General features: G+C 37.9%; 2 protein-coding genes across 2 annotated transcripts; one reads left to right on the top strand and one right to left on the bottom strand.

Moving 5' to 3' along the window:
• The first annotated feature begins 1106 nt into the window (after positions 1 to 1106).
• LOC121961311 (nuclear factor 7, brain-like) lies at positions 1107 to 3139 on the top strand. Its single transcript, XM_042511252.1, has 2 exons — positions 1107 to 1226; positions 1484 to 3139. The coding sequence occupies exon 2, from the start codon at positions 1493 to 1495 to the stop codon at positions 3137 to 3139; it is 1647 nt and encodes a 548-aa protein (XP_042367186.1). The 5' UTR covers positions 1107 to 1226; positions 1484 to 1492.
• Positions 3140 to 8531: 5392 nt separating this feature from the next.
• LOC121961222 (tetraspanin-17-like) lies at positions 8532 to 20110 on the bottom strand. Its single transcript, XM_042511126.1, has 9 exons — positions 19973 to 20110; positions 17075 to 17131; positions 14272 to 14391; positions 14064 to 14138; positions 13277 to 13372; positions 12894 to 13019; positions 12458 to 12490; positions 12283 to 12366; positions 8532 to 11116 (listed from the first exon to the last, which is right to left on the bottom strand). The coding sequence occupies exons 1-9, from the start codon at positions 20030 to 20032 to the stop codon at positions 11024 to 11026; spliced, it is 744 nt and encodes a 247-aa protein (XP_042367060.1). The 5' UTR covers positions 20033 to 20110; the 3' UTR covers positions 8532 to 11023.
• Positions 20111 to 23055: the final 2945 nt, after the last annotated feature.

Below are 23055 nucleotides of genomic sequence, written 5' to 3'. Positions count from 1 at the left end.
GACTACACTCTGAATACACTTAACTGATCTTACATGTGACAGCAACACTTTAAGCTTAATGCCAATGTCAGTGTGCTCACAATGACAATGCAAAATGCTGATGTTTATCAGGTGTAATGTTGTCAGGGTCACCTGTTCAGTTAAGATTATTATCATGCTTCTTCGATTTTTTCACTATGTAATCAATGTCCAAATCAGTATTCGAATGCTCTGTTTTTCTATATATTCTATATCGTTACCCCTTACCACTTTAGAAAAAAAATATTTTAGTATACTTCATTATGTCTTATTATACATTATTTATTCATTATTCTAAGACAAGGACTTTGAAACCTGGTTATAAAGCTGATTTTGTGACTGTTTGTCAGCCTGTGACAGACTTACAGATTTGCTAGCAAAGTGTTGGAAAATGAAGGCATCTTTCAAAATTTACAAAGATGAGCCCAAAAAAGTCAAGTGCCAGACAGGGTAAAGCAACTTGGCATCACAAATCTACAGCTGGCATTGCAAATTCCCTAAAAACTGTAAGTAGCAGCTTAGCCTTCTTGTAAAGTATACTTTTACTAGTTTTCATGGTTAATGTTACTGTGTTACGCAGATAACCCAGTCTGGACTTAAGTGTTGGAGCAACCAAGGCGATGTTGCCACGCTAGGGCCCAATTTAAAAGCAACTAAAGGTCTTTAGAAATCTGCAATTTCGTTCATGGAGGAAAACCTTTCCAAACCAAACATGCATAAGCTTTAAAAAAAGGTTAAATCCAAAAGGGGTTTCCATGACTAACAGAAACCCTTCATGTATACCTGAGAATAATTTGACCTGAACCAGAACCAGTTTACCACGTAGCCGTTAATAGACCAAAAAAAAACAAAACTAACCCAGTTACACAGAAGACAGATGATGTCTTATTTGAGAGTCAGATCCAGAGATAGACAAAGACTGAACTGGGACCCGAGCCAGAAGAGAAAAGGAATGCAGAGGAATGAAAAACAGTGAATGTCATGAGATCCTTGCCAGAAACACCCAAACTGGTTTAACAGCATGGAGAGGTGTTGCAACTCTGAAGACGAAATTCCTCATTGAGAGCAGCAACAGAGCTGTAGTCCTGCACAACAAAGAAAGGCTGATTTTTAACAAAGTTCTGCACAAGAAAGGACAATTATCAAGAGAGATTAAACTTGATTAAGCTTGGTCACCAGGTCTTTGACAAAGTCTTCACCCAACATCGGTGAGTACAGTTGGTGCTTTACTGTGTTTTAACAGCTCTCAGTAACAAGTACAGTACGGGCTGCATTCTCGATACTTAACTATTTTTATTTTGTTCTCACACTTAACAAGCGCACGTCAGTGAAATCTCCTATAACAAATGGACGATGATTTTTTAAATTAATATCCTAATGATCAAGATTTGTAATTTTTCCTTAATGCTGATAGAATAGTTAAATGATAGTGTTGTAATGTCAAGCTTTAATTTTCTGGTTTTAGAGTGTCGACATGTCTGTGACCAACTGTTTGCTGACTGAAGATCAGCTTCTGTGCAGCATCTGCTTGGATGTGTTCACTGATCCAGTCACGTTACCATGTGGGCACAACTTTTGCCAAAATTGCATCACGCAGCACTGGGACAGTAGCACCAATTGTCAGTGTCCGTCATGCAAAGAGCCGTTTTATAAAAGGCTCAGTCTGCGAGTCAACACTTTCATATCGGAGATGGCCGCTCAGTTTAAAGATTCAGCTGAAAGGAGCAGTTCAGATCAACAAGTTGCCAAACCAGGAGAAGTTTCCTGTGACATCTGCACTGAAACCAAAAAGAAAGCTGTGAAGTCCTGCCTGGTGTGTCTGGCCTCCTACTGTGACATTCACTTGCAGCCACACCTGACGGCATCACCCCTAAAAAGACATCAGTTAACGGATCCTGTGGAGAACCTGGAAGGCAGGATGTGTACGATACATGATAAACCTCTGGAGCTCTTCTGCAAGACCGACCAGATCTGTGTATGCATGCTGTGCCCCGTTTTAGACCACAAATCACATGAAGTTGTTCCACTGAGGGAACAATTTGAGAGACAGAAGGCCGAGCTGGGGAAGACAGAGGCCGAAATTCATCGGATGATCCAAGAAAGACGGCTGAAGATTCAGGAGATCAAACACTTGGCAAAGCTCAGTAAGGAAGCCGCAGACAGAGAGATGGCTGATGGTGTTCAGGTCTTAACCGCTATGATACAGTCTTTGGAAAGAGCTCGGGCCGATCTCATCGGGTCGATCGAAGCGAAGCAGAAAACAACAGAGAAACACGCCAAAGGTTTTATCCAAGAGCTGGAGCAGGAGATCTCTGAGCTGATCAGGAGACGTGCTGAGGTGGAGCAGCTCTCACGCTCAAAAGACCACCTCCACTTCCTGCAGAGCTTTGCATCCCTCAATACATCTACATTCACCAAGGACTGGTCAAAGGTCACCATACATCCGCCATCGTACGAGGGGACTGTGAGGACGGCTGTGGATCAGCTGGAGGAAACCCTCGGCAAAGAGATGAAGACGCTGCTACATGAGGCTGAGCTAAACCGAGTCCAGCAGTTTGCAGTGGATGTGACTCTGGATCCTGATACTGCACATCGAGCTCTCATCCTCTCTGACAATGGCAAAGAAGTGTATCATGGTGTCGTGAAGAAGAATCTCACAGACAGTCCCAAGAGATTTAATCCTAGCTGTTGTGTCTTGGGGAAACAGAGTTTCTCCTCTGGGAAATTTTACTTTGAGGCTCAAGTTAAGGAGAAGACAAGATGGACTATAGGAGTCGCCAAAGAGTCAATCAAAAGGAAGGGGATAATCCCACTGTGCCCGGACAATGGCCACTGGACCATGTGGCTGAAAAATGGAGATGAATACGCTGCTCTTGTTGGCTCTCCTCTGCGTCTCTCTCTAAATTCAAAGCCGCAGAAGGTGGGAGTGTTTGTGGATTATGACGAGGGTCTGGTCTCTTTTTATGACGTAAATGCTGCAGCTCTTCTCTACTCCTTCACCGACTGCTCCTTCACAGAGACTCTCTGCCCATTCTTCAGTCCTGGTCTTAATAATGACGGCATCAACTCTGCCCCAATGATCATTTCTGGCATCAATCAGACTGATCTTTTAAAAAAATGACTTTGTGTCAGTGATCATGAATGGTAATTGGTACATGATTTTCTTGAAACTCTGGTGCATTTTGTCATGTAATTGCATTATTCATCGTGTGCTTTCAAACATGCATTGTTCAGTCTAAATGAATCGGACTTTGATTTATTTTACCTCTTGGGATGATTCATTTTGACACATCTGAACACTGCAACTGAATGACCAAATACAATTGCACCAGTATTGTTTCATGGAAACAGTCTTGGTCTGGTCACAAAGGCACTCTTGGGCAATTCATTTGTGGTGGAAACATGATCTAATTTCTATCATTGTCTGTAGAGCTTCATCACTCCCATGAATGAATTGAAGTCTGACTTAGACTGGTAATAACGTGCGCTCTTTCGCCTGCCCCAGACACATCTAATCATTGATCACGGTGACGTTTTTACTATCAGGTGACGCATTTTGATTCATTTGTGTCATTGTCTGTGCAAAACTAACTAAACCAAGGTGGGAAATCCAACAAGTTTAATAACTAATCCCCTGATTCAGACCAGACTTTCAGAGGACATTTTGACTTGTTTGAGCAGGAAATGCACATGTGAAACTAATTGCATTAAAGGGATATTCAGATTTTTTTTTATGTGGGATTGTATGGGGTAATTATCCATATTGTAGATGTATGTCGGCACAACCCCAGTTAGAAGAAGCTCAAACAAATAGACCCATATAAAAACACCTACAACAGTTAAAGTATACCCTTAATTAAGCGTATTTTCTCCATCTATGCTCAAAAACCAAAAAGACTCAGTTGTAAGAAACAGTAATTTTAGCTCGCTGAACACAGGAGTTCCTGATCCACGGCTGCTTCGTTCAGTTTAATTTGCATTATTGTGTGACTTTGTTGTTTGTAACACATACAGACAAACTAATGAAGGCAGCAGCAGACCTGCAACTCCTGTGTTAAATAACATAAAATAACAACAAGGTAATGTAATGAAATGATTCTAAACACAGCATACACTTAAAGTGATATTGATGTTTTTATAAGGCTAAAATACGTTTTGCTGCATATTGCTTAGCTTTTGTGTCTACTTCTCCAAACTGGGCGTGCCAGCTGACATCTACTGTTTGTAACACACTGACTAAGGATAAATACCTCACATTACCTCACTTCAGCAGATACGAACTATCTCTTTAAAGATGCCTTTGGCACAAAACAGGACTCAGAAACTGGATTATTTTACAGCGCAGCCATGATTAAGTGCAACTGTGGTTTCCCTGCTATTTTTAAAATGTAATATGACAAAGGCCTACACTCTTAAAGCAGACACGTGACTTTTCATGATAGACGTGTTAGTAATAACATTAACAGCTCTACATGATAGTGAGCCGGCATGCTTTAATCTGAAACAGAATCATTAACTTTATGCTTTATACCTGTGATTTTCCCACTGTGACATTTCCAAATGACGTCTGTGATAAAGGCCTGATAATCTTAATGGAGGGGAGCCTGTGAGTATGTTCAGGGTGACTTTGGCTTGTTCATTCTCAGGTGACTGTCATATGTTAGTATCCACTGCACTAAAACCAGTCAGTTTAAGCTGTCAATCAACTACTCCCTCTTTTTTTCTAAGCTGGTACCACCACATTGTTGCTGCATTGACACCATCGCTTGTACTATATTTATAGAAAGTTAGCACACCTGCACTTCTGCTTATGCTGCTTTGGGACAACTATGAAGGTATTTGCAGCACACATTTGTTAACTCAACTGTTTGGCTGTCCTCATAATTGTATACATCTTATAAGGTCCTTGCTGTTGCAGGTTGTACCAGTTTTAGCCATTATAGAGAAATCAGCTGAGAGGCAAGAATAAACCTAACTGCAGTCTAAAAAGGATACAATTAAAGCACTGATAAGGTCAACAGAGGATTAAAAAAACACTTTATAGTTGTGTTTGAGCTTCCCAACAGAGGTCAGCATTGATTGTTTTAGGTTTTGAGCTACAGACGTTCAACTTTGTGAGGCAGATAAAGGGAAATATGTGACAAAGAAATGCCAAGCTTACTCTTATTTTTCAGTTTAGGGAAATTACCAATCTGCCAGTGTCACAAGGTCTCAAAGATGCACCACATTTGGCTATTATCTCCATAACAAAGTTTAGTCCATATTGACAAGGTGGAGGAATTCTTACCAGATTGTTTCGATTAGGATCTGATTCACAATAGTCTTTTGGATCTTATCATTAGCTATCATTAGAGCTGAATATTTTAGACAAATTAAGATTAGTGCAGTGAGATAGGAAAAATCACATTTTTAGATTGTAAATTAGGATTGCGCTGAGACAAGAAGAAGGCAGTTTCTAAGGAGCAGAATTAAAGTATGAGAAAATAGTTAATGAGCTCAGTTATGTCTATAAGAAATAGACTGGACAAAGAAGAAATCATATTTTTTAATTTTTCTTGGGAAGTCAGTATCTACTTATGCTGCTCATGGTGATTTGTTTATTTGTGAAACTGGACACCTATTAGCTGCTACCAGGGTAGTAACTATTCTTCCAGGGGTCCACACTTAAAAATACATACATCACATACAAATACATTAACATTACCCTTAACAAAAACCCATATACCCACCCAGCACACCCTAGATTACTTATAGTACCCACCAATAACAAACTATGTTTTACTTGCTGATTTGTTTCATCAAGTTTTGCTTGTTTTCTTGTCTTTCCCCAAGAAATAAAAATGAGGGTTCCAAAAAACAAAAACAAAGAGAGAAAACATGCGTGACAGAGACACGGATCAAGGGGAGGGAAGGGGGCCCACAGTGCCTGTTCATGCACAGGGCCATGAATTTGGTGATATACGCACCTGTTTGTGTAAGTGGTTTTTGCATGAAGCTCAAGCGCCCAAGAAAAAGCAAATAGAAAAACAAATATAAAACCTAAAACTGACCTTTTGTGCACACCAGAGGTTTGAATAATTAATTATCAGTATAAGACACACTGCTGGGGACTGCTGTTAGAACAAAATGTCAGCAATATAATCCTGTTACCTTTAAATGCAGCACATTACTGCTAATTTGAGTTAATAAAAGACTTTTTTTTTTAAAAAGTGCAATCAAATAGCAATAAACTGCAATAAACCTGCCTTTTGGCAGCATCTTACCAAAGCAGAAACTAACGGCTCTATCATTTAAAAAAAGAGCGACAGACCGCCAATCTCAGCAACAGCAAGACACCGTCAATTTCACAGCAAATTAATGGCAACCCTGCTGCCAGTTCTTTACCGTTTCTCTAACAGGAAAATCTCCAGCAGCGCACAGTGTCATCTTTTGTATGTAATTTGTGTTTTCCACTAATAAATTAAGGATGATAAACCAACGAGTCTTTATTGGTCCGTTCCTAAATCATTAACAGCAGTATAATGTTTCTCTCTGTGAGTGTTGGCAGCATTTATGTACAGTAATCTATGGCAACAGGCCTGCAGTGAAACGGCCTGAGGGTGGCTCACACGACGAGAAACACTCGTTTGCCCATATGCTGTTTCCTGGAGGAAATACAGCTTAAAGCTTCAAACATGACGCCCCTTGAGTGTGTGTGTTTTTGCTTTGGTTTAATTAGTCACAATTATTTTTCCCCTTAAGTATGCGGATGTACCTGGATGCTGAGCAGCTCCTGAAGACATCCAAACAAACAAGAGCTCGGCTTAGCCTGCGTTTGAAGAGATGCTTGTTACTCCTCAGAAAATCCTCTTTTTTGGGTAAAACTGTGTTAAGTTTGGAAAGACTGAAGCAAATGCACTGCCTCATCATTAATGACTGGTTATCTCCTTACCCAATTTATTCACACTGAGAATGAAAGATCATACTGGTGTGAATCTCACAAGTCAGTAAAAACTGTTCCTCAGCACATGTGAGTCACTGTGTTGTTGAGTTTGCCTGTTTTCGGGTGTTTGCTGCCATCTAAAGGGCTCTGGTTTATTCTGGGATGAGCTACACTATATGGCCAAAAGTATGTGGACAAATTAATACTACTCTCACAATAAATATACACTCACTATATACTTACCTGAATGTGGGTTGAGTTTCTTATTTGAAAACCATGGACATTAATCTTGTGCAAAAATAAAAACAAAGCTAAGGGAAAATATCTAAAAAAAAAAACAGCTTTGGAAAAATGATTTTATATATATATATATATTATATATATATATATATATATATATATATATATATATATATATATATATTTTTTTTTATTATTATTATTTTTTTTTTTTTTCAGTTAATTTTCAAGTACTTTTTTTTTGCTTATTTTAGGGTATTTCTTCTTTCATTGCTTATTGCTTTCTTCCCATGTGTGTGAAAGAAATCAATATTTTTAGGTTACAAAGGGTTAAAGGAAAACTTTTTTTCTGGAACCATAGAAAGCTCCAATGGGTGAATATAATGTATAAAATTGTTTTGGGGTGAATTATCCCCTAAAGTCTATTGCTTTTGAAATGGCTAAAAAGTATGCATATGTTAACAGAGCACAAACGTATTCAAACTTTTTTTTTCAAGCATCTAATCATCTGCTGCTGGTGTAATATTTAATGTAAATAGAGTTTTTGTGGAGACATTTTGACATGTCACAGCAGGAGGCACACATTAACGATGGTTGCCTTCCACTTCACCTGACTTCTACCTGCACACTGTTTCCAATCCTCTACTTAGCTCCACCACATGTATATTTCCCCCTCAGTTTCCTGCCAGGTTCTCTTTGCAATTGACTTTCTGTGTGTTCATGCTATCTGCCTGACTCTGAGCCATGTGTTAAAGTGCACCGACTGCTACACTTTAGTTCTCACCTCAATTAGAAATCTGAGAGCTAAACCAGAAAAACAGCCTCATTATAGATGTTAGCCTTCTGTGCTCTGTGGATCCTCCATCAGCCCTACGAAGAACTCTCCTACCACCTTTATACCTCTAAAAGACCTCAGTAGCCTTCGATTAACTTACAGTACCTTTATGTCAGCCCCAATATCACTTCACACCATCTGTCATCCTTCAAATACTGTGGAATTTCTGCTCTTGCACTATCGATAGCGTCCTGACAAAGAACATTACTGACAGGACTGCAAGGCCCTGCAAAGAGTGGAATAATCATCATTGAGCTGAACACACTATAGCTCTACCCTGCTGACAGCATGTTTATTTTGCAAAATTAAAGTATCATTAGGGAGCATTGTTAAGAATTCCAGCCACTTGGATAACTGCCTCTTCACCCTGCTGAGGTCAAGAATATTGGTTACACCAGGCCAGCAATCAAGGCTGAGAAGGAGCTTCTTTTGGCCTCCAACGGCCCATGTGTAAAGCACCAAAGCCAAAAGTGAAGAAATACTAATCACACGAAAACAAACGAGTATGACAGCTGGTTCAGTCTCTAGAGTTTAATCTGAAATGATATGAGTGCAGATTTCACAATAAAACAGTTCCTGTCACAGTATTTGTTTTCCTTTTAAATCACTATCCCTTTGTCAATGTAATGGTGTAGCAGTGTTCACTGTTTGTGGGAGATCTAAAAACCCTGAGCTGCTTTCTCTATGAAGCATGAGCTCTACTTTTTTTTCTCAGTGCTACAAGTGTTGCTGGTATGTCCAATTTCCAAATGTGTCATGGCCTCTAACAAAAAGGAAAAGTTAATTTAGTGGTTTTGGAAATTAACTTTTTAGCCATGTGGGATAATGTTTTCAATTTCATGGCAGAAGAGTGTTTGGTTTTTACATGGCTGAAGCACTTTATATAGAAACATAGATATATGCGTGGCAAATAAGCAAGCTCACTGTCCTACATTTTTTACAAACACATACACATGTGACGACGGCTTAAGTTTTCTTCTGATCCGACGAGGTTCTGTAATTTTTTATTGATAACTCTTTGGTGTTAATTCCTTCATAAATAATGTCCAGGTTACTGGTCATATCCCCAAAGCACAAAGAATAAATCTTTTCTTTAATTTAAATGTTAGTATATTGTGATTTTTACGTAAAAATATGCATTGTAGAATACGGTTTCCGTATGTTTCCACTAATACAAAAAGCATTCAAATCTGAAGGTTTTGCTCACCAGTCGGTTCATAATGTTACTGTCAGTTCAGATGCTGATTGGTTTACATTTACAGAAACACTTGCAACAAAAGTCTTAAAGCTAGGCTATCAGTTCCCTTTACTCCACCTCTATGTAAACTTACTGGCCTGTTAGTGAAGAGTAAGCAGACTTACTGACAGGTAACTGCGTAAGGTAAAGCTAAATGTTGTGTATTTTGAACAATATGTCTGTGTTCATAAGACCACTATAATACCATCAAATGACACAAAAGACCCAGCCAATATTTGTATGTGGGGTCCATGTTGGTAGAAAAATGGGCTAAAAATGGGCCCTATATGGGATTGTTCATGGGTTCATGGGTGGGTTTACCCAAGTGGGCTCAACAAGGGTCAAGCTAGGACTACCTCGGTACCAAGTGGGTATTAGCCCAAAATGGACACCTTATCTGGTTTCCACTTGAGTAACTCACCCCCAATGGCATGGCACCATTATTGAACCCATAAACAACCCCATATAGGGCCTATTTTTTAACCCATTTACTATTCACATGAGCCCTGCCTAAAAATATTGGCTGAGGAGATATAATAATGTGCAAAAAAATAAATGTTTGCTATTCAAGCAATACTCTCTGCAATATAAAGCTGGAAATAAAAACAACTGCTGCACTTTTTTTCCCAAATGAAATCTTCCTGCAGCATGCCACATCATCCATCTGTCCCCTCTGTACCCTGTCGCTCTCTTAAAAGTCAGAAATAACCAAAAAAAAAAGTAGAGAAGAAGAGGCCATGTATTGACCACTGAGTCCTTCCATAGACTGTGTAAAAGAAGTGGAGGCAGCCACCATTGGTTTGTGGACAACCGTCTTGAAGCCAGTCAGGTCATTTTGGGGTTTTTTGGAGCCAAAAGAGATGATATATGGTCAAGAGGGTGGTGCTAGGGAGGAGCAAGGGGTGGATCTGACTGAGTGCTATGAATATGTAACACTATACCTTTACGTAATGAGTCCTGAAACCGGGAAATACATTAACATTTCAGCACCTTTGGTTTCCTCATCTTTAAATCAATGGATTTTTTTGAATGTTTTTTTTTGGTTAGAGGCCTGAAACAAGGTCTGTGGTTAACACAGACCAAGACGTTCACGTGTTGTTCAAGGAAATAAAATATGTCAGTAAATACCCCACTCGCAAACTCTGAAGCTTTTATGTGTCTTAAAAAAGGCAGTTGTGAACATGTGGCTATCGGAGACTACAGGTCATCATTTTGCCTAACTGTACGAAACACAGCTTTACAGCTTCGTAAGTATATGCCACACAACCAAAGTGTAGTTCAAACACAGCCTAACACTAGCTTTTTCCTTCTGGCGATTGCATTTAGGCTTCAAAAACCTAAAAGTGGTGTTCATTTGTGAAGACTGTCTTGCTGAAAAGACATGTAAATATTGGCCAGTCGCCATGGTAGCGACAGGTCAATACCTGGTTTTATGGTCTATTTAACTCTAAATGGGGCCACGATTTACAAAATGAACATCGTTCTGTACTGAAAAAGACTTAACTAGCAATTGAGAGTGTAAAGTTTTTCGTAAAATGTTAACTGAAGTAATAAATCAAATGAGAAGTAGGGTTATTTTTTTATTGACTGTTATACAGTTGGAGTGAAGTTGCCTCCTGCTGGTCATTAAAATAATGCAGGTTTAAGGCACTTCTGCATTGGCTTCCCTTTACAGACCAGAGGGGTATGTCCACACCTTTTATACAGTCTACGAGTCCCCCTGTTACAGTGCAGAGTTATAGGTGAAGGGGTCAGGGGTGGGGTTTTTCTCTTAGTAGCCCTTCATGGCAATGGAAGATCCTCCGGAGCCATCGTGACGTTTGACCTGATAAATCATCAGGAGGGTGACCAGCAGGCCCAGCAGCTGTAAACACAGGTAGTCAGTTAGAAAGACAGACAGGTGCAAGAGCCAAGCTGTCAGACATGAAAGATATTACAAAAGCTGCCATGTGTGCAATCCACACTACACATACGGCTGAATTTAAATACAGTCTGGAGGCCGCCAGCCGTTCCAAAGATGGTTTTCATTTCAGTTTTCCTGTCTGCATGTTGTTACTTTTATTGCTGAATGAGGTTTTGAGCTTTCTGATCACCGCGCAGCAGCAGCAGAGCAGAGTTAAAACTGTCTTCACCCATAGTACAGCTGCAAAATGTGAGCTGGTCTCCTGACTGTTAGCTCACCAAGCTGGCTCAAAGCATTTGTTACATAAGACACATTCCTTGCTGATTTACATTTGGAAGTAACCAAACTTGGACCCAGTCTCTGTCTGAAGCCTCACGCAATATGACAAAATCAATCTAAAATCCAATACTTTGTCAGGACGCACCAGATGGCATCAGCTGGGGAACGTGGCCGGACAGAACCATTTGCTGTACTATGATACGCCGCCAGACGGCGAGGTGCTTGGACAGGTTTTGTCAGCTGAGAACACGGTCGAACACCACTGGTCGTGTTCTCATTATATGCCACTGAAAAGCGTCAGGTTGAAAAGCTGCCGGTAACAATGTCATATAAGGAGCATGAAGGTTTCTTTAGGGTGTGCGAAGGGCAATGGATGGATCCCGAACCTTGAACTTTCACGCGGGAGTCTGGTGTTTATTTCCCATCTGAATGTGATATTCTTATTCTATACCTTACCAGGTGCTTCTTTTGCCTAAACCTAACCATCTGTGCCTTTATTGCATAATCCAAAGCATGTGCTTTTGTTGGCGTCCCAGCATTGGCCATGTGCTGTTGTTGCCTAAACATAAGCACGTGCTTTTGTGGCGTAATCCCAGTATATGTGCTTGTATTGACATCCCGGCGTGAGTAGCAGCATCCTGTATTGTCAACAGCAGATGCAGAAGGACAATATGTAGATGCAGAAGTCCACTGACAAAGAAGTAATATGTGGCTACTTGGAATAAGAACGTGTTGGCCAAATACAGTTTGAAAACAAACACTGCACCGTAGTTCTGACTCCATGAAAAAGTGACTGATACAGTTACAGAAGATGACTAAATGCTAAAGAGAGTAACAGTGTAACTTACTGCGGTGACAGCAAATCCAAAGAAGAAGCCCATAGCGATCTTGAAGACAAGGTCTAACCATATAAAGATGAAGTCACTACAGGTCTGCAGAAGAAGAGATGGAGAAAGGGTTATTATCTGGAAACATCAATGACTGCTGGATCAGATGGTGTTGTGATTGGTTTTATTTGTTTACCTGTCTGTAGATCTGTTCTGGGCCACTGGCGTCCTTCAAGAAAACAGTAGCAAGATATGATCATTATAGTGAGAAAAGATTAACAGTCCAGTGATTATCTTCTCTCAAAGGGACAATTTCTTTTCTGATCCCATGATGATTATTCCAAATTATTTTGGTAACCACTTGACTCATCAAATGGCATCCCCATTTAGATAAAATTTTGACTTTAACATGTTTTTGAAGCAATACTGCAAGCTATCATAGTGTTTCGGGGTTTGTAGGGAATCACTGATCCTACAGTTGCAGCCCATGTGTATCACTTTCAACCATGCACAGTCGACTGCAGCTGGTCAACAATTATTGACGATAATGACGATGAAAAAGTGGCATTTACTTTTGCACATTAACACAGGCTGACTAATCTGATCTTCCAGTTTCGTTTTACAAAACCCACCTGGGGTTTGGCTTTACATCCAGACATTCCAAGTCCTGTCAATGGTCCATATGGAGACTTGCAGTCACAGGAGGAGGGGATGTTATTACCCCAGTCGGAGGCGCTCACCACTCCACAACATTGCGCCTGAAACAACATAAGAGAGTATGTTTCAATAAATGGAAACGGTCTTCGACAGGAGCAGGGAGCAGATAGATAGCTGGATAACAATAATAACAACGAGCACATGACATCATCTGTCAACATTTAGTGCTAGCTACTTTCATTGGAAAAGAGCTGGAAACACTGATGTCCTCTGGAAAGCATTCACACTAAAAGAGACTACAAGAAGCAATGTTTAGCCTAGCTAGACTATACTTATCAGGGTTTAATATACACATTACAGTTTCCTGTAGTCCCTCAAGCAGCAATCTCATCTCCTCGTCTTCCATGAAGGACTTAGACAGCTCAGAGGAGGCGCTGTCAAAGCCATTTTTGATCTATGAAAAAAGAAAGAAAAGTAGCATCATGGTTGATTGACAAGAGATAGAACACCATTAGCATCATTGTAAGAGAGAGGATATTTTGGCATCAACACAAAGATTTAGTAAAATGCTAAGGTAGAGGGTAAACAGAAAAAGAAAGCATCATTAGCATCATGGTAGACAGAGAAAAATATTAGCGTCATGGTAGAATCAAGGTAGATAAAGAGAACGTTAGCATCAAGATAGATAAATAAGATGTTAGCTCCAAAGTAGATTGAAATAACATGGATAGATGGAGAAAATGTTAGCATCATGGTGAACAGAGAAAATGTTAGCATCATGGTGAACAGAGAAAATGTTAGCATCATGGTGAACAGAGAAAATGTTAGCATCATGGTGAACAGAGAAAATGTTAGCATTATAGTAGAATCAAGGTTGATGGAGACTACGTTAGCATCAAGGCTGATGGAGAAAATGTTAGCATCAAGGTAGATTGAGAGAACGTTTGCATCAAAGCCAATATAGAGAAGATGTAAGCACCTAAGTCGATAAAAGAAAGGTAAGCATCAAGGTAGAAAGTATGTTAAGGTGGATTTGAGATAAATATATAGAGAGAACGTGAACATAAGCATAGATGCAGAGGGACTGAGATATCCTATCAGTGTCACGATAAAGAGATAGAAAGGTAGCTTGGAAAATGAATGACCTTGTTCCTTGTGACAGCGATAATGATGCCAAAGATCAGCATGATGACCATCCCAACCCCCATGAAGCCTGCAAACTGTAAATGAAACAATATTCAGATATAAACCGTGTTTTATGTCCTGTCTTGTAAATTCAGTGGCTTGATTATTTATCCTAATAACCTAAATGTTCACGATTTCTTTGTCTACATGACATGTAATAGTACATACTATTTTGAGGGCGAGGGCTTTCTCAGAGCATCCTGCATAGATTCCCAGGCAGGAGATGCCGAGCACGCCGATGGCAAACACCCAACTCCAACCAAGGCTCGGGCCTCCAACTGTCGCCATCTGCTCCGCCATGACGGAAAAATGACAAAGAAAAGATCAATGCAAAGATCTACTCTCAAACAGCTAATGGTGCAATGTATATTGGTGTGATTCAGCAGTATAAAAACCTCCTGAATGTCTGGATCTTAAGTTATCAGAGTAAAAAAGTCAGCATACGTTAGCAGGTACTGGACTGGCAGCCTGTTTGCAATGTGCCAAACAGTGTTGGAAAAAACACTCATTTTTAATGTGAAATTGCTTTTTTCAGTGTTTTTACCAATTTAGATAGTTTGGTCTGTTTGTTTTTGACAGGAAGAGTTCTCTGCAGATAATTCGACTCTTGGTAAAAAAAAAATTGTAACAATGACCACTGAGGGAATCCTAATCTGCACGTTTGGTACGCAGAAGAAGTTTCAGCTGGTTGCAATCTGCAATCATTGCCACTAGATGTCACTAAATCTTACACACTGCTCCTTCAATCTTACATTATGAGGTAATGTTTATATATAATAAAGATTTTTTCATCCAGATTTTGGAGGTCGGATAGAGGTAGTATGCTATTGTTGTTTTGTTTTGTTTTTTTCTTAAAGTCTCTGCCATAAACTGTCAGTGTTTTTAGACTGAATAACATTAACAAAGAAGCTTCCCTCAAAGACCAACTCATATATGGTAATGGGATTTGGCAACAAGAAAAATACAAAATATCCTATTAAAATCCCCTTTAATGTGTTAACCAAACATCACACATTCCTCTAACATACAGCGAGTGGACATTAGTTTCATCAAATATAATTTCCAGATAAAAACATACCAGCCAACACTGTATAAAGGACCATATGGGATTATGTTTCAGCCCATTAAGAAGTTTAAAAACCTGCATCCCAGAAAATGGACGTCAGAATGCAGGAAAATCTATCTCAAACCTGATGATGGCGTTTTGGAAGATGCTCGACAGAAATGGAAAGTGAATTTGATTAGTTGGAAACAAAAAGCTGAAAGGCTTTACTCCTTGAAGAGAGCTGATTTCACTCCCTTGTGAAGCCTTCAGTATTTCTGATCTGATAACATTGTCAGAGCCATCCTGTTTTTCTGTTGCAGAGAGAGTCGACTGTGCGAATGGAAAATCTCCTCCGGGCTGCATCTGCTTTGCATTAGAAAAAGAAATCAAAGCCTCCACTACGTCTTGGCAGCTGCCCTGCGTCCTTATAAACACTCAGAATCCTTCACCTCAACTTGTTTTGAACAACTATAAACAGGTACTATGCATTTTCAGATGTGTGCAGTACACAGGATTATACATTAGTAACCTTGATTTTCACAAACCAGCTGCTTTCGTTTTAATTCAAAGGCTCACCGAAAACTTTCTGCCATAACCAGTTGCAAGTATACAAAGTATACAGTGTGCTGTAAGGGGTTATACAAGGTTCTCTAAATGTTGCTGTAAAATAGAAATCCCCCATGGTTTTAGAGTAATCAACACAAACAAACCCCGTAACCTCCGTTTTCCCCGCCAAAACTTAAACTTGATTGATTTAATTGTTGTTCACATCTGATTTTGATTTACTTTTTTCACTCAGTGAGTCATGTTACAGTTAATCTGCAGCTCATTCTGCCAGATACATACCGTAATGGGAAGTTGTAATTGTACGTTTGGCAGCGGATGGCGTCCATTCAGTCCAACAAAGACAACAATGCAACAATTTCATACTATGGGAGATACTCAATCCTGTCTCCGTTTTAGCTTTTGTTGGCAGAGTTTGTGGTCTGACTTGTATGTTTTCCTGACAAGCGACAGATAGATATATGTAGATGTAGATAAGTATTGTGATACGGTTACAGCTTGATTAGGTAGTTTTATTGAACTACTGTCCTTTTTTCAGTATACAATCCCAGTATCAGGTGAGAATTGACTTACTGAGGGAAGTATATCCGACTTTTAATCTATTGTCGCTAGTTGCTCATCTTCTAGTTGACCCTACGTCACATACCAAAGAAGTTAGTATGGGACAAATGGGTTGCATGTTAAGTAGTAAAAACATGGATAACTTTATTTCGTTGTACATTTCATACGTACTCTTTATGCTGTTTGACTTCTTCGACTTGTTCAAGCGCCAATGGCAGTTTAGGTCCGATTGAGGTATACATGAGAGAGTAAATTCACAACTTTGTACAATTTCACTCAGACTAACATATATTTTAAAAGTTCAGTTTTGGACGGACTGACAATAATTAGACTTTTTCTAAGATCTTGTTAATGTACTGAGTGAGCTTAAGAGGAACTGGTATGCAGAACGAGTTATGTTTGGACAACACGCTGTCTATTCGCTGTTGGTACGTTTTGCTTCTAGAAGTAATGCACCAAAATTTGGATATGCTATTCCAATTAATCATGTGGCATTGCAGTTTCCAGCATCCGTCACACAACAACATGGGTCCCTAAAAGACTTTTTCCTATAGACTTACATCGGGAAAGACATGTCTATCAATCAGTGAATACATTTTTCGAGCGTCACCACGTCGGCAAAATGATTCATCTCATTATCAAGATTTTATCCATTTTGATTTATATCTTTTGGAAAGTCTAAAAGAGCCGCTAGATTAAATTTGATCCTAAATTCAAGTTAGCAGAGTGCTAAACCGGAAGACAGCCGCTCTGCCAGCAGTTGTTGGAAACTGATTAATTCCTTGCGTTGTGGTCGTTTACCTGATGGCTGTAGGCACTGGCCTTCACCGCCCCGAAGATCAGCAGACATCCAAGGATCTGAGGACAAATCACATTACTTAGGTTGTGGTTTAACACAGTGGAAGCTGTATGGAAGCTGAGGTATGCCAACAAAATATTGACTCTTAAAAAGAAAAATCAAAAGGAAAAAGTGTTAACAATCTGTGAGACTAAAAAGAAAATGAGAAGAATATTACTAGTTAAAATTTAAAGAATATATTATAACAAATATTTTAACAATTCACATTGTTTGTCAAAGCTTTGTCAAACCTACATAACCTACTCAAATACACCACACGACTTTTTGTTTCCATTCGATGCCATGAATCAGGTCAATTTTGATCAGTGTAAACATTAAAACACATTAAAACAAATTGTCCCCAGACATTTTCTCCTAGCTTTTTGGAAATTATTTCCTAAGTCTCCTAATTTGTGGGACATTTGTGGTGAAGTTTTCTTCCCCACATTTTTCAAAGAAATTGCACCAATTTGTTTAGAGTTCAAATATTTAAATACTTGTTAAAGGCATCTGAAGAAGCACAAGAAAATTGATGAAGTTTCAACCGTAAAATGTTATCAGATTTTGTACTTTTGTACTGATTTTTGTGTTCGTATTGGCTGCAGACTGACCTGACAGACCTGGATCCAAATCAGTGTTCAGCATTCAGATGCCTTTTGCAAGCATTTTAAAAATTGTCTCAATTTCTCTTGAAAGCATGAGCAAAAACTTGTAACTTGGCAGGATATAATTTGCAAAATAAATAAATAAATAAGTAAAAGGTGACAATAAAAGTACTTAAAAATTAACTTGGAGGGGATCATTAGATTCTATCCAAAAGATAAAAAACATAAACAGGAAAAATTGGCCAGAAAACTATATTAATAACTTCTGTATATCTTTTATACTCTTATATATATCACTTTAAAAACTACATACATTTATTTTTTTTATTACACTTTATTTTTATTTTTAATTTATTCATTTATGTTTTGTCTTTTAAGTTCTTTTCTTTTCTTTTTACTAATTTCTTACCATTTTTGGGGGCCATTTCTTGTTAAGTTGCTTGTTGCCTTCTCTCCATGTTTTTCAAGACAGTTTGCTCAGGTTTTAAAGGGTTAACAGCTCATTGTAGTTTCATATGATGGGCGGCCTTAGCTGCTTACCTAATCACATATGTTTTGATAAAGTTATGTAACCATCCCCTGAGCTCAAGATGATTCACCAGAAATGTTCTTTACATTTTATGCAAGAGAAAAGAAATTAGGTGAAATTATTCAGAAACTAGGTCTTTTATTTAGACATTGATACAAAATTTTAACTTAAAACTCATTTTGTCTTTAAAAGCTGTAATTGGCTCGGAAATAGTCTCTTCTCTGAGAGACGTTTGAAGACATAAAACCCAACAAAACTATAGATTTTTGATTTTCACAACATTAAAAGAGTGTTTATCATCATTATAATTTATATTTCTTTATACATGACAGTTTTTTTATTAATGCATACTCAGGGTTTTTATTTTTTCTCTCTGGTGTTTTTGCGAGTTCCTGTCGTTCCTGCACTGAGACACTGGAGGGAGACAGAGCCCAAAAAATAACATTTCTTTCACATTTGATGTCAGCTGAAGGCTCCTGCAGTCACTGAAACACACAATAAACGTCTCAACCTGTAAACACTTTTGAAAAATCATTTATTGTTTTCATATGTGATGTTATGTCATCAAATATATCATCTGAATTAATCAGATATAATTAATGCCATTCAAAGGAAAACAATTAGTCAATCTAAATAATTTGAAATCATATAAATAATTTAAAAAATGGGGAAAAAAAGGGGCCGGTGACTGAAGCAGGAAATTAAAAGTTGGGGGGGGCAAAAAAGGGAAAAAAAAAAAAAAAAGAGGGCGTTAGGGCTTTCAAAAAGGTTAAAGGGTTTATTCTGCTGTTTTTACTCTTAAACCAAATATAGTCTGAATCTCTAGTTTAACATTTTTATTTTTTTTTTGGCTAAGGGTAAAAAAAAAATCCTGCAAAAAAGAACATCCAGTGCCCCTCAAACTGAAAACAGTCAAACTCCGCCCTCTTTAAAATGCCACTTTTTTTTTTTTTTTCATCAGCGCTCGAAGCTGAAAACATGTCTGTGTAACAGAAGGAATGAGACTTCATCAGAGAGAAGAAAAGGGGGTCGGGGGGCGGACTGAAACACGACTCCGGACTCTGCTGCATAGATTTGTCTCTGACTTTCCCTCTCTTTCTTTCTTGAGTTTTTTTTTTTTTTTCTGTCTCCCACTTACTGGAAGTGACTGTTTACTGAACATGAGTTATAAAACAACATCTGGACTTGTAAAAAAAACATGCATCACACCTTTAATTGATGTTTTATCAAGTTAGTTTGAATTGAATCACACACATGATGTGTTTTACTGTTTTTTAAAATACATAAATACATATTATAGGAGGTAAAACTTTGATAATGAACCGAATAAAGTCTTAATTTGTTCTTTATTCTCTAAAAAACGGTAATTTTAATTTTCTTTTTTTTTTTTTGCGTAACAGACTTTTTCCTCTCATTTTTTTGTTTAGAAAAAGCGGCTAATCAATCTTTTCACCCACTTTTTCACCTATAAAACCCCCCGTCTTTGTTTTTGAATATTTAAAAATGACTATAATATGTTTAGAGAAGGGCCACAAATAAATAAATAAATAATGCAACTTACATTTGTTGGATTTATCTTTACAGACTTTCTCTCTTTTTTACACTTTTTTGCCCAAACATAAATAGAAACTCATTAGACAGAGAAATAGTAAATAAGAAAAAATTAACTAAAAATGAACTTTAATGTAAAATCAATTCAGAAATGATCAGAAATGTGTTTTACTTACTGCAAACAGCACATTGAAGAAGATAAAGAGGCATTTTAGGCATCCGTTAATTTTTCCCATCTTCAGTTTTTAGTGGCTCTCAGATGAAAGTGAAGCTGTGTGTGCATGCACTGTAACGCACAGTATGTGTGATGATGTGCAGCAGTGTGTGCTGTGATAAAACTGCCTGCAGAGTCAATGAGGGTGAACACAGAGCTGCGGCACACAGAACTGATCTGCAGCCTACATGCAACCGCAGCTTCAGCTGTTTCACAGAATCATGAAAACACTGGGGACGAATTTTCAGTATTTGAAGTGATGGGTTTTATTTTTAAAAGCTTCTTTTTGATGTATTTTCCTTAAACTCTGTTGATTCTCAAGGAAAAAGACAAAAGAGTAATTTATAAGAACAGAGATCGTTAATTTACAATATTCAAAAGTGGCAATAATAGAGAGAAGTTATTACATATAACAGATTCTTTATTTAAAAACTGTGTTTGAATGTCTGCTATGAAGGCAAAAGTTTCCAACTTAACCCTTAGAAACTGTAGTAAATTTCCTCAAAAATGGTAAAAAGGAACTGAGCAACTTGAAAAGAAAACCCCCCCCCCCCCCTCCAAAAAAAATAGCAAGAAAATTTCCTGAAAAAAAGTTAAATACAAACAGTAAAACAAACAAACAAACACGGACAAAAAAATGCTTCAAAATTAGAATGAATCTGTAACCCGAATGTAAATATGTTAATATGATAATTAGAAATTAGTTTTCCTTCGTTTTACTGTTTTCCCCACTTTTCCTTAGTTTTTAAAAATAGACTAGAACAGCTTGTTGCCTAATTTTCCTGTTTTTTGTTGTTTGTTTGTTTATTTGTATGTTTGTTTTTAGGAAATCATACCTATTTTCTCAGGGTTTAAAGGTTTCAATACTGGTGTAAAGCATCTGGAGCAGCACGAAAAAAGTGATGTCACTCCAGGTTTCGAAGGGTTAATATACATTACAATACATTACGTCACAATCATGATGTTTAGTACAAAATCGCAGTGTTACCGAGTCCATAACCATCTCTGGGGAACTGAAGCTTATCTGTGGAGATGATCTGAATGAGCTGTAAAAAACTGCAGAAAGTATTTAACAAATGTGTACAGGAAGTTTACAGATGGCTTGAAAAGATAAGGCCTTAAATGTATATTATTTTTCTTTTTCAAATCCCATGAAACAGCCAAAACAAACATTGTGTTCGTCCGTCTTTTAGTACTTTCAAATTTCTGGGTTCCAGAAATAAACAGATATATAGTCTCAGGAGTTTTTCTTTTGATGAGCAGTTGTTCATCTGTATTTAATTATACAAATGGGAGGAAATAGTGCATTTGTTTGGGACTATTTTCAGTGGTGGATTAATCTACGTTTGATTCTCTATTTGTTAACTACAGATGAACATGGAGCCGGTGAAACCCCATAATTCAGATTTCCTGTATTATTCTTTTTCAAGCACTTCTATACATAATGAAAAAATAAATTATGTTTCCCCAAAAAGACAAAAACTGTGAAAGTTGATAATTAAAAGCAGAATAAAAATAAGTGGATGCTAAATGTATCGACAGGCAGTTCCTCCACGCGTCTGAAAACATGGACGCTTCACACACAGAAGATCTCTACAGTCAGCACAGTTTCAAGGTGGGCATCCGAGGTTCTTGAATCATGGCTCGAAACATGTTTTATGAGGTCACCTTAACCTTGACCTTTGACCTTTGATCACCATCTTCTAATCAGGTCATTCTTGAGTCCATGTGGACGTTTGTGCCAAATTTGAGAAACTACCTTAAGGCCATCTTCAAATGTTGCATTCACAAGAATGAGACGAATGCAAGGTCACCATGACCTTGAACTTTTACCACCAAAATCGAATCATTTTAGTCTCGAGTCTACTCAAATATTTGTGTCAAATTTGAAAAAAATCCTTCAAGGTGTTCTTGAGATAATGTGTTTACAAGAAAGCGACAGACAAGGTCACACAGACCTTGACCTTTGACCTATGACCACCAAACTCCAATCAGATCACCCTTGAGTACATACAAACATTTGTGCCAAACTTGAAGAAATTCCCTCCAGCTGATCTCGAGATACTGTGTTTACAAAAATGAGGTAGACAACATCATAGGGGCCTTGACCTTTAACCTATAATCACCAAAATCTAATCAGTTCATCCTCACATCCATTAAAACGTCTGTGCCAAATTTGAGAAAAAATCCCTCAAGGTTTTCTTGAGATATTGCATTTACAAGAATGAGACAGACAAGGTCATAAGGACCTTGACCTTTGACCTATGACCACCAAAATCTAATCATCTTTGAGTTCAAGTAAATGTTTGTGTTAAATTTGAAGGAATTTAATGGGATTGGAAGATCCTCCATGATGGTGAAGGTCACAGGAGCAGAGGGAACAATGTTTCTCTAGTAACATCTGGTAAAACAACCCAGTTTCCAGAAACAAATGTTGATAGATTTAAAGAGTATATTTGAAGTCGCAGCTGTCGCACATTCTTATTCCCAGTTCTCAAATATTGCTGCTTGGTCGGCAGCATTCACGTCTACATATACGTGATGCATTTGTTGTAGTTGATGTTCTGGGTCATCGTGTCAGTTTATGCCTGTTTAATGCATTGTGTCTTTTCAAAATACACGTCTGTTGTGCTCCTTGTGCATATGGTCTTTTTCAAAATAAACTTACAGTGTCTGTAAAACACCTCATATTAACATTTGTTTCCTGTGTGCAACATAAGCAAATTTGTTAGATTTAGTTAACAAAAGATTGTTAAGTTCAGGCAAGGAAAGCCAATGGTAAGGTTTAGTAAATAAAAGAATTTGGTTATTGCTGTTTATTTATTTATTTGTTTGTTAATTATTATATCTATTTATTTATTAATTATTTTGGTTTTTTTTTCTTTTATTTATTTATTTTATTTTAAAGATCTGAAAAAAAGCTTGTAGCCTGAGAGGTCCTTAACTCAAGATTTATTTTAGTTTGTTTAGCTGTTGAATAAGCTTCTGGCCAAATTTGTCAGTTTAGGTGTATAAATTAAGATTTACTGCAGAAAACAATGAAAG

Source organism: Plectropomus leopardus, chromosome 22 (genome assembly GCF_008729295.1).
Source record: "Plectropomus leopardus isolate mb chromosome 22, YSFRI_Pleo_2.0, whole genome shotgun sequence".
In the NCBI taxonomy this organism is placed as follows: domain Eukaryota; kingdom Metazoa; phylum Chordata; class Actinopteri; order Perciformes; family Serranidae; genus Plectropomus; species Plectropomus leopardus.
Note: the sequence above shows the minus strand (reverse complement) of the source record. Positions and strands in the feature narration are given on the sequence as shown.